Source organism: Pagrus pagrus (genome assembly GCF_965226575.1).
Source record: "Pagrus pagrus genome assembly, chromosome: 19".
Taxonomy (NCBI): Eukaryota; Metazoa; Chordata; class Actinopteri; order Spariformes; family Sparidae; genus Pagrus; species Pagrus pagrus.
The window spans coordinates 1,613,774-1,625,407 of NC_140203.1; the positions used below are offsets into that span (position 1 = coordinate 1,613,774).

The 11,634-nt window shown below is 41.8% G+C and overlaps 1 protein-coding gene across 2 annotated transcripts; it reads left to right on the forward strand.

Annotated features, from left to right (window-relative positions):
* The first annotated feature begins 1,571 nt into the window (after nt 1-1,571).
* Nucleotides 1,572-6,601, forward strand: otpa (orthopedia homeobox a). 2 transcript variants are annotated; one of them, XM_084383121.1, is made up of 3 exons: nt 1,572-1,739; nt 2,170-2,567; nt 5,353-6,601. In XM_084383121.1, exons 1-3 carry the CDS (start codon nt 1,664-1,666, stop codon nt 5,872-5,874), a joined length of 996 nt encoding a protein of 331 aa, XP_084239247.1. In that variant the 5' UTR covers nt 1,572-1,663; the 3' UTR covers nt 5,875-6,601. The 2 variants fall into 2 exon arrangements, with proteins under 2 accessions (XP_084239247.1, XP_084239248.1); XM_084383122.1 differs by having other exon boundaries at nt 1,572-1,700.
* Nucleotides 6,602-11,634: the final 5,033 nt, after the last annotated feature.

Consider the following 11,634-nt stretch of genomic DNA (forward strand, 5'->3'; position numbering starts at 1 on the left):
AAGCACTGAGCTGTTTGAAAAGTCGTAAAATGAATCCATCACGAGCCTGGATCATCCTCACACAGAGAGAGAGAGCTGCCACAGGAAATACTCTTCATTCTGCACAGAATTACAGCAGCTGCGTAAATGTTCAATAATGTGTTTATAATTCTGCAGAATAATTAAACTGCTATATTCTACAAATTACAGAATAATTGGAACAAGAAGCGTTTAGTTCCGGTGTTAAATCTCTAAAAGTCTACCTCAAGTCCAACACACAGAGGCTGCATAAGAGAGAGGACAGGAAATATCTCCAAGTGCGTCTTCTTCTTTTCCTCCCTGAAGAAAGACGCATGAAAAAAAAAAATCTCCTCCTCAACCGTGCGTCCGAAGAGACTCCCGCACTCCGTCCGTCCATCCGTCCCTGTCTGTCTGTCTGTCTGTCTCTGTGTGTGTCTGTCTGTGTGTCCGTCGTGCCACCAGATTGCAGACAAATAAAAGATGAGCAGAGGCCGGTGGAGTCTGGATGGATGAAGAAAAGAAGCCAAACGAGCCGCGCGCTTCACGCTCGGACGCCTCCTTTGTGCCACTTCTTTTTTTTTTTTTTTTTTTCTTCCAGCACATAATAAATAAAAGCTGCTGCCTCCAACACGTCCCGACATCTGTCCACATGTCTCAGGCTTTTTTCCCCCTCTTTTAAATATTTAACAGACTGCTGACAAAAAAAAAAAAAAGCTCCTACTGAATGAGTCCAATTTATTCAGGGATGATTTTATTTAAAGAAGTTTCTCTTCTCATTCAGAATAAACAACCTTCATTTAACAGATAATAAAACACAAGGCCTCCACCTGCTCAGGTGTCCCTTCATGTTGAACTCCCTCCACTTTCCACCGAATTAATCTGCTCACACACATCATTTAAACCAAGTCCCTCCTTCTTGACAGTCGGGGCCTAAACACGAGTAAATCACCCCTCTAATTTACACTGATCTTACTCTGATATTTGCTATAAAAGGCGCATAGATTCGCCACTAATTACATAAAAGCCTAATGGGCCTCGAAAATGAGCCCGGTTAGAATAAAGTTTGTTGTCTGGCTGACTGGGAAATCAAGGATATTAGAGGAGGTCGGCGGTGTCATCACGGAGGCTAAAAATGGCAGAATATCAAAGGGAGTTTTGTATCGCGGACTCCAGCTCATATTCAAGGTGTTATGAGGTGTTAATAAGCGGCGCAGAGCAGCGTGCACAATTAAACAAATATTGTGGTGATCCGACATTTCTTGAGCGGGTCGAAGCTTTTTCACACAGATATTAAATCAGCTTATTTTTATTGGATGTAATTTGGAGGAGAAATCAAAGCCAATTACAGGAATGAGGAGGAATGAACTTGTGGATGTGAGAGGATGGAGGATGGAGGAGGGTGGAGGAGGAGGTGCGGGGGTCCGTGGAGCTGACATACCTCAGGCTTCAGCTCTGATTGGTCCTCGTTTGGAGGAGCTCATGGGTTCATTCCGCCGTTAAGCGCCTCCCCATTTCTCTAAACTACATTATAATGCAACGAACCTCCCTTTTAACCACAAACCGAATTTGCTTTCATTTAGGCTATATATATTTCTTAAATAGGTTAAAGTCATAGAGGTTGGGTTTTTTTTAGGAGTAGCACTTCGCCCTGGAGCGGTGCGCAATGCTCTCTCATGCCGACCTCCTGGATGCTCGCCTCGGTGAGTTATCATCACCAAACTCCGGTCTTCAACTCTACTGTAAGCTGGAGACACTTCTCATCTTAAATCAAGCTCAGAAAATTGTCAATTTGCTTCTTATTTCATCTTAATGCGACTGAAGTGAGCTAAACTCGCTTAATTCATTGGAAAAGTAATTATTATTATTATATTACTGCGTAATTTGATTTAAGCGTTTTCTAAGTTATCGCTGTGATCGGATTGAATTAAGAGTATTTAAGGAGCAGATTGTAACGTGCATGCTGTGTGTGTGCGCGTGTGTGTGTGTGTGCGTGTGTGTGAGCTGCAGTTTGATGTCTGCTGGTGTTTAAAGTTAAAATAATGCCTCGGCTGCTCGCACTTCTTCTCTCCTGCCTGTAAAGTATCCGCATGTTTCTAACATGTCCCTTCTCTCCTCCTGTAGCCGAACTCTTTTCTGTCCGAACCTCACCAGCTGTGCTTGTCTGTGCAGGGATGAAGGATGCCGCGGCGGAGCTCCTGGGCCACAGGGAGGCTCTGAAGTGTCGGCTCGGCGGAGGAGGACCCGACCCGGGACACTCCGGGGAGCTCGGCCCGGGCCCGGACGGCGTGGAAGGGGCCACGATGCTCCCGGGCGATGATATCAGCAGCGGCGGAGGATCCAACCCGGTGCAGGTCGGCGGCAAAGAGCAGGAGAAGCAACAGCAGCAGCAGAACAACAACCAGAACCAGTCCGCGCAGCAGAGCCAGAAACAGAAGCGGCACCGGACCCGCTTCACCCCGGCGCAGCTCAACGAGCTGGAGAGGAGCTTCGCCAAGACGCACTACCCGGACATCTTCATGCGGGAGGAGCTGGCGCTGCGGATCGGCCTGACGGAGTCCAGAGTGCAGGTAGGAGCCGCTTCCGGTCAGCACGAGGACACACACACACACACACACACACACACACACACACACACACACACACACACACAGGCACGTGCCAGGGTGGTCAAATAAAACAGCATCAAACACAAAATAAACTCGCGCTTTAATCAACAGTAAACTCTGAAACTACAAAATAAAAGCATGAGCGTGATGCTGCGATAAAAACAGGAAATTAAAAATCACATAAAGAAATAAAATAATCCGAACAGCAGAATTTTAATCTTTATTTTGTTACTTAAAAATTCAGCTGATATCAAATTTCTGCAGTTTAACATTAATTTTATTCTTTTTGCTTATTTGAAACGATGTAAATGCAGCTCCAATAATTATCAATGAGTAAAACGCTTTATTATAATTAGTATTTATTTTTAACGGCTGCAGAATTAAATGTTCTAGTTTTATCCAACGGTGTTAAAAAAAAAAAGCTCGTTTTTATTTGCAGGCTGAAAGAATCAGAACCAGAATCGGCTTCAAAAACACAAATCACAGCTGGAATAAATAACAAAGAAAGTAAAATGAAAGCTGATATCGTCTGAATATAATTGATGAGGTTAAAGAAAAAAGAGGAAAATGTTTATTTATCGTCTTGATTCAGCTTCTAAATAAAGATCCGTGAGGGACACGAGCACATGTTTTCTGTAACTATCCAACAGTTTGACTTCATGTTTTTATTTTATTTTTCAAAAAGAAAACAAACAAAAAAAACAGAAAGAAACTGTGTTTTATTTCTTCATAATGAGGTCATGTTGTTGTTTTTTATTGGTGTTTAATAACTAATAAATTAAAGGTGATAACAGCTGTTAGTTCCGGTGTGTGTGTGTGTGTGTGTGTGTGTGTGTGTGTGGTGCTTCATACACACTGTTCACACACTACATGAGATCAGCGCGTTACTTTAGTTACACTACTCACATATAAAAGTGAAAGTAAAATAAAAGCCAAATTAAATGTGTCGCATAATTATTGGTGATCAGAAATATCCGCAAAACACAAAATAAAAATTCAGACATGTCACAAAATAATCAAGTGAAACACTAAAACATCCTTCACTAATTTTGATTAGTGTAAATCTGTTCAGTCTTTTTGTTGTTATTAACAATAATTTACAACAACATGAGACATTTTGCGCCTCAACAGACGGAAAACATGCAGCAGCTTTAATTTAACAGGTGACAGCAGCCACATACAGTCAACAACAGCGAGGAGACAAATTCACCAGACTCCCTTTAAAAATCACCTGATTTTGTGAGTTGTTGATTCAGGAGAAAATTCATAAACTCTGTGAAGCTGATTCTGACAAATTCATAATTAATCTTAAATTCGTAAATTCGGCAAATGTTCCAGTCTCGCTTTAGTTCCCGCATCCATGCATCCTTTATCGGACAAACGTCAACAACAATAATTTTATATTTTCAGCAAAAAAAAGCAGATTTATGAGGATGTAAAATCTCATGTCTGAGGACACGTTTTACTTTATTTTGTTCATCTTAAACAGTTGAGGTTGGATCTTCTTTACTGTCCACACGAGGAGTAAATTTAACTGACAGTAAATAATAATAAATAAAATAAACATCTGGAGGTAAAATGTTTCCTCTGAATTGTGTCTGATTCTAAAATGGTCGCACATTTCGTCTCCACCTCTGATGAACCCGCGGGGAACCAGGTGATGATCGCAGCTTTATTACACTCCTCTAATCGCCTCAGATAAAAACTCAGAACCTTTAACGGACCTGGATCAGCTGCTCCGGCTCCACTGGACTCTGTTGGTTTTATCCTCTTTAATGCTTCTGTCTTCACTGACCTCCAGTCTGCACAAACACATCAGGACTTATTAAGTCGCGCTGCTGGCAGACGCCCTCGGCTCGCTCACATGTGAAATAACACCCTAATAATCATTATTATTATCGCAGCTTCTCTCAACTATTTCCATAAAATAAGAATTAGTGAAATGAAGCTCATCTCCTGGAATGGGAGCAGGTCCGGGATCAGTTTAGCGATGGGCCTGTCACCGCCGGGCGCGCTCAGAGCGCACTCCGTCTTTTTTAAACGGAATGAGGAATTGCGTTTTCTTTCCTCTGAAGTGTAATGCATTTCAGGCCGGATTTCACGGCTGGCTACGCGGAGGGAGAAGAGGAGGAAGAAGGAGGAGGAGAGTGAGATTGTCCCGCTCTTATTACCGCGCGTCACTTTCTCAAGCAAATCTTCACATTAATCATCGGCAGGCGGAGCTGCACGAGCTCAAGGACTCCCGGAATAAAGTCTGTTTGTCACAGCGATAACATTATCTTTATTAAGGCTCCGCGCAGAGCAGCAGGAATCATTTAGGGGCTGAAAGGTGGTTTTAAAAATGTGTTTTTACGCGCAAGATTAAAATTAAAAACATGATGTCTGCTCGTCTGGAAAGCTGAGATAATTACGCGTTATATTTTTATGGATTAATTCAGGCAAAATTCCCACAATTCACCTGAAATTTTGAACATTTTTTTCCTATCTGACTCACAAAATAAGAGTTTATTATAACATGTGTGAGCACAGAGAGAGCAACTGAAATAAACCGGATTTACGCACGTGTTATTTGTTGATTTTAATAATTGGGCACTTTTACGCACGCTGTAAATGTTGGCACATAAATCTGTTTTCCTGCAGCTGATTTATTGTCGGCTGCTCGCATTATGATGGTGATCACACTCTGATGTCATAACCTTTTTATGACCTGTCAGCTCCACCTCACTCGTCACGTCTCTGCCTGCAGGTCTGGTTCCAGAACCGACGCGCCAAGTGGAAGAAGCGCAAGAAGACCACCAACGTGTTCCGGGCTCCGGGGACTCTGCTGCCGACGCACCACGGCCTGCCTCAGTTCCCGTCGGCCGCGGCGGCAGCGGCCGCGATGAACGACAGCCTCTGCTCCTTCCACGCCAACGACACCCGCTGGGCCACGGCAGGGATGCCCGGCGTGTCTCAGCTGCAGCTCCCGCCGGCCCTGGGCCGCCAGCAGGCCATGGCGCAGTCCCTGTCTCAGTGCAGCCTCGGCGCCGGGCAGCCACACAACTCCATGGGTCTATCCAACATGTCGTCCAACGGCTCCGGGCTGCAGTCTCACCTCTACCAGCCCACTTTCCCCGGGATGGTACCCGCGTCCCTGTCCGGCCCGACCAACGTGACCGGCTCGCCTCAGCTGTGTAGCTCCCCGGACAGTGATGTCTGGAGAGGGACAAGCATCGCGTCGCTGCGCCGCAAAGCGCTGGAGCACACAGTATCCATGAGTTTCACCTAGAGAGCTTTTCTTTCCGTCACACTGAGAGCTTCTGCATTCAGTTCTGACTCATCCAACACATGCCAGCCGGGAAAATACAACCAGGATATCGTTCAGCTGCAGCGGGCGCGTTTTCCTCCCAAATCACGACCCGGAGGGAAACTGAAGCGGCTCATCAGACCGTTAACAAACACACGACTCGTTCTGTTTGAAGCTATAACTTATGATTTCGCATGTAGCCTATGACGACTATTTATTTGTCTATTTAAATTAACTTATTGGTTCGTTCTGTATTTATTTCTTCGGCACATGCAGCCCTCTCTGCTGACTGATGCTGGTGACTGAAGACACATTCTGTGGATTCTTTGACACAGATTCATTTCCTACCTGCTGGGATGCACAGAAACAAAAACACCTGGAGGTTTAACAGGACACAGAGAAGGAACCAGGACGACACCGAGGAGGACTTGACTGCATGTGCTGTCTGAGGCAAAAAAAAAGAAGAAAAATAAGGGAAATATTATAAATTAAGACCTGGAAACTGACTTAACTATACTCTGTTATATAGGATGTTTTGTGTAGGAAGCACTCTTGTTCCCATTTTGGTCGGTTTGTGATAAAACTTCTGTTTCCAGAATTCTGTCTGTGCTTATTATCAAATATGACTTTCTTAAATGTTTGAGCCATTTTGTTTCATGGACATGTTTATATCAATTCAATGTAAATGATCCAATAAAAATCATTTTCAATTACGTCACATCATGAATCAAACCTCCTTTTCTTCAAGCACCAGTGGCACCGCTGTCCTGTAGAAACCATGTATCTCCAGTGACACAGCTCTGTGACACCATCGCTAGGTGATAATGTTTGTTTTTGGTTTATTTGACTTCAAACGTACAAGAACGACCTCTGAACATAAAGGAAAACCTTCAGTTTCTGTCTTTCAGATTTGAGGATGCTGGTTTCCTCCGGACAGCGACGACATGTAATATTTAAAAGAATAAATGCAGCGTTGATTTTAGACCAAAACGCGTAAAAAAAAAAATCCAGTTCAAACCAAACACTTGAATTCCCTTCAAATGTTATGACATCATGTCATGACATCATCACACGAGGACTCTCAGTGACCTCATGTGAAGAGATGAAGATGGTGGAAACTCATAAAATAAATAAAAAGACATTTGAGCAGCAACATTGTGTTTTTTAGCAACTCTTCAGTCAGAAATGTACAATTTTGTGCTATTTATACTTTATTTTTATATTTTATTCTACTTTCTTCTTCACTACATTTTAGATGGAAATACTGTAATTTGTTTTTACTTGAGTGGTTTAGAAGTTTTGCACAAAAGATACATTGTAAGAGTCTGAATAGCTCAACATTATAAAATAAAGTAGTCAAAATTAACAACCAGCTCAGCTAAACGATGCTAAATGCTGCTAAGAGTTCAATAATATAACTCAGCTCCGGCCGTGCAGACACTTTTAGAGGAGCAGGTGCTCAAAATGATGAAGATGCACATGGAACAAAAGCTGCAGAGGGATCGATTACTTTAACAATCAATTCATTACTTCAGTTATTTTTCTGCTTCCGGCTTCTTAAATGAACAAAAATTCCAGTTCAAACCAAAAACTTAAATCTCCTTCAAATTTAATGACATCATCACACGAGGACGCTGAGTGACCTCATACAGTCAGACATGAAGAGGATTTCTGCAGCAAAGATGGTGGAAATCAAATTTTCAGTTAAAAATAAACAAATAAAAAAACATTTGAGCAGCAAAAATGTGTTTTTTTAGCAACTCTTCAGTCAGAAATGTACAATTTTGTGCTATTTATACTTTCTTTTTATATTTCATTCTACTTTATCCTTCTTCTTCGCTACATTTCAGATGGAAATACTGTATTTTTTTACTGCATCACATTTATCTCACAGCTACTGTACTGCAGAGTTCACACCGAGAACATGAGTAGTTTATAAAATATGCATAAAAGATGTCAGAGTCTGAACAACCCAATATTATAATATCCACCTCAGCCAGCTACAACATTAACATGCTAAATGCTCCATGATGCTAAATGCTAATAAGAGCTCAATAATATAACACTCAGCTCCGTGCAGACACTTTTAGAGGAGCAGGTGCTCAAATGATAAAGTTGCACATGGAACAAAAGCTGCAACGATTAGTCGATTAAAATTAAATCAACTATTTGAACAACTGATTAATTATTTCTGTTATTTTTGTCAAACATTTCCTGCTTCCAGCTTCTTAAATGTGAGGATCTCATGACAGCAAACAAAGAGTGTTAACGGGGGAAGAGGAAGACGAACACACTCCTTCGGACGAAGCTGCATGTCATCTGATAAACTGCCTCCAGTGAGGTCATCCAGTGGCTGAGCTGCATTGTGGGTAACGTAGGCGGCTGTTTTTTAAAAAGGAAGAAGATTTGTGTAAATAAAACGGTGACGTCTCTGCTTCATTTGGTTTTCAACTGTAATGAGTCCATCGATGGCAGACCAGTGAACTGATTTTCAAAACCTGACGCCTACATTACCCACAATGCACCTGATGGTGATATTATTTGAAGAAGACGACCTCAGGAAGTTCATAATGTTGTGCTCACATCACACGAGGCACCATAATGTAGTGCTTCATGCAAGAGTTTTGGGTTAAATTTGGCTATCAATAATAATTAATGATTATCAGGGATAATTATTAATTCTGATTACTAATAAGATCCAATTTACATTAGATCACCTTGGGGCACCACCCTTGAAGAAGGGAAAAGATAGCCAATTCACCAAATCAGTCTCAAAAAGGTACTAAACTGTTTGTGACTCTGATTAATAATTAATTTAATAACTACAACCAATATTACCATAACAGCTAGTAATGGTTGAAGGATTTTGGAGCTCTTGACAGAGTAGAGGTTGGCAACATTCACTCTTGTACAATATTAAATAGACAACATGTGGGTTAAAAAGTATTTTATTCAACACAAAGATGAAAACACACTAACTAACATGTACTATATACAGGTGTGTGTGTGTGTGTGTGTGTGTGTGTGTGTGTGTGAGTGTGTGTCTGGCAGAACAAAGAAACAATGGTGGTCACTGATATCACATGTGGGTGTGATATGCTCCAGGCTTAAGGAATGTGTGTGTGTGTGTATGTGTGTGTGTGACGTGATGTGTGACGTGATGCCAGGTTATAGAAGATGGTTAGTTGCATGCAAAGACCCTGAGTCTGTGTGAAGCATCATTCGACTAATGTCAAATTAGCCGTCTAGGAAAGCAAACTACCAATAACCTGACCTGAGATCACAATAACACTCAAACAGTGGACACACATAAATTGAACACATATGCATTACACCAACCAGAGTTTAAAGTCCTGTGCTTAGCCGTGCTATGCTATGCTATCTAAGCCCAGTTCAACGTTACCAGTCTTTGAAGAAAAGGTGCTGGTGGTTGCAGGAGAACGTTGGGATTCCAATGTTGAATGCTGTTCTTGCTGTGCAAGGTCTGATGAAAGTCGGCAGAGGAGGAAACGGTTCGCTCCTTTCCTTTGCAGGGATAGCAGCTCAGTGCTAACTTGCTTGATGTTCCTCAGATTGTGAAGTTAGCTGGCAAGCTTTGCGTCGCAGCTGCTGGTGCTAACTGATCAGGAATACTGGCAGGACCTCGTGTCGCTGCAGTGAGGAGAAGTTCTTTGGGCCTGCTGCAAATGAAGCTTGCAGCTCTCCGCAGCTGTTAGGCCCAGAAGAAGAGATCTTGAGGGCAGGCAGCCCCGTGGGGGGGGAGATGGAGAGGAGCCCTTGAGGATAAGAAGTTGGAGGAGAAGAGAGGCGCGAGGAGAAGAGAGCTTGTGGAGAAGAGAGAGAACAAAGGAAGGCGCTGGAGTTTTGACTCTCTGATCAGAGGGGGGTCTGTCACCCTGACCAATAGTAGCTCAAAGCTGAATTTTGCATCTAGGTGTGAAGAAAGGGGAATTCTGGGACATTGAGTTCAGTTCAGAGTCCATTTTGAAATCCACAATGAATGACTTCATCTGTGGGTCCCAACAATAATAATAGTTGTTAGACAAGTACTTTTACTTTTGATACTTTTAAAGCACTTTGCTGATAATGTTTCTGCTCTTTCACTTTCAGTGTTGAGTCCAAGACTTTTACTTGTAATGGAGTACTTTTACTTTTACTAAAGTAAAGCGCCGTCTTCCACCTTTTCAGTCTCCAGCTGCCTCAGCTGTTTAGCAGAACGCTGCAACTCTGTTTTACTGTGAAGCTCCAGAAATGTTCTGTGGACTACGAGACTTCAGCTGACTTTATATCATCAGGAGGAGACGATGACTGAGTTTTCATGTTTGGGTGAACTGTTCCTTTAAACCTCTCAGTACCTCTGCTCAGCTACTTGTGCAAATAACATGGAAATAATTATGAGAAAAGGAGACAACAACAGTCCGACTGGTGACAGTGACCATGGTTTACATCCTCTCCTGGTGTAGATGCAGTTATTACTGTGAAAGCTCCACTGGCTCCGGTGATTAGGAAGAAAAACTTTATGTACGTCTGATTTTTAACTATTTGTTCATCCAGGAGTTCAACTAGTAAACAGTTCACTGGTTTACAAGTTAAAGAAGGTTAGTTTTTATTCTCAGCAGCTCTTAAAGTAAATTGATCCTGGATTTATTATATAGGTTTAATCTCTATCCATGCAGGCAGAAGCTGAACGTCTCAACCTTTGTACTTCTTTATACTTCAGCTTGCTTTCATGCGGTCTCTATCGCAGCACTTTCACAGCTGACTCTGGTTAGTTAGCTTGTTACAGCCCAGTCATCTCGTAGCTGCTAGTTTGTGGATTATTATGAAAATAAATTAAGATCAGCGTCAGAATTTATAATCATATATGAGTGTTTATTAAATCAGAATATGTGTATGTATGTATATATTTTGGTTTAGCAGAGTTAATCCACAATCTTTCCACAAACTGCCTGACAGCTGCAGAAATACCTCCAGGAGTTGAGGCACACCTGGTTTTTGCAAATCAAAGATTACTCTAGAAAACTTTACCTGAAATTAAGTTCTTAAAATCTTTGAATACTCCAAAGACAAAGTTCTGCCCGTGTGTGAAGTTCACATTAATTCATTTGTATCCGACTATATAAAGAAAGAAAAAGTAGATTTAATTAATCGTCTGTCAGTCAAGAACCAAAATTAAACAGCAATGTTGAAAAAGTCATTACAAACGTACAAACGTACAAAGTCTCGCTAATCAGTTTTATCACCGCCCACCTCGGCTCCTCTCGTTCCTCCACTGAGACTCTGTCATCATCTGGAAATAGAAGAAACTCACCTGTCAATCTCTCAAACAGGTGTCAAGAAAAAAAGGAGAATATTTGTCATTACACCCTCAAAAGCTGAGCGGAGATTCAAAAGGTGTTTCGTGTTTGTTTGACTGTTTAACCTGCAGAATATATTTAGTAGTAGACCTGATTTTTACACATTTGAGGAGAGAACTTCTTCACTTCTTCTGTCTGCTAAATTTCCTCAAGTCACCTCACATAGTTAGTTATTACAAACCGCAATGGTGACTGCAGTTTGAGTCTGCAGGGACGTCTGCAGCGACCAAAACTGGTATTTTAATCCAAACCATGATGTTCTCCAAAACCTAACCAAGTGGTTTTTGTCCGTAAACCTAACCAGAGCGTAAACACGGCGTTGTGACAAGACTGAAATAGAAAATTCAACCTGAACAAATGTAAAGTTGCGACATAAAGAAACGTT

What these genes read in the sequence shown, in the direction of transcription:
- otpa (XM_084383121.1), top strand. Translation starts at nt 1,664, where the DNA reads ATGCTCTCTCATGCCGACCTCCTGGATGCTCGCCTCGGTGAGTTATCA. An exon ending in CTCCGGTCTTCAACTCTACT is followed by an intron (nt 1,740 to 2,169) that starts GTAAGCTGGAGA and finishes TTGTCTGTGCAG; the next exon opens with GGATGAAGGATGCCGCGGCG. An exon ending in TGACGGAGTCCAGAGTGCAG is followed by an intron (nt 2,568 to 5,352) that starts GTAGGAGCCGCT and finishes CTCTGCCTGCAG; the next exon opens with GTCTGGTTCCAGAACCGACG.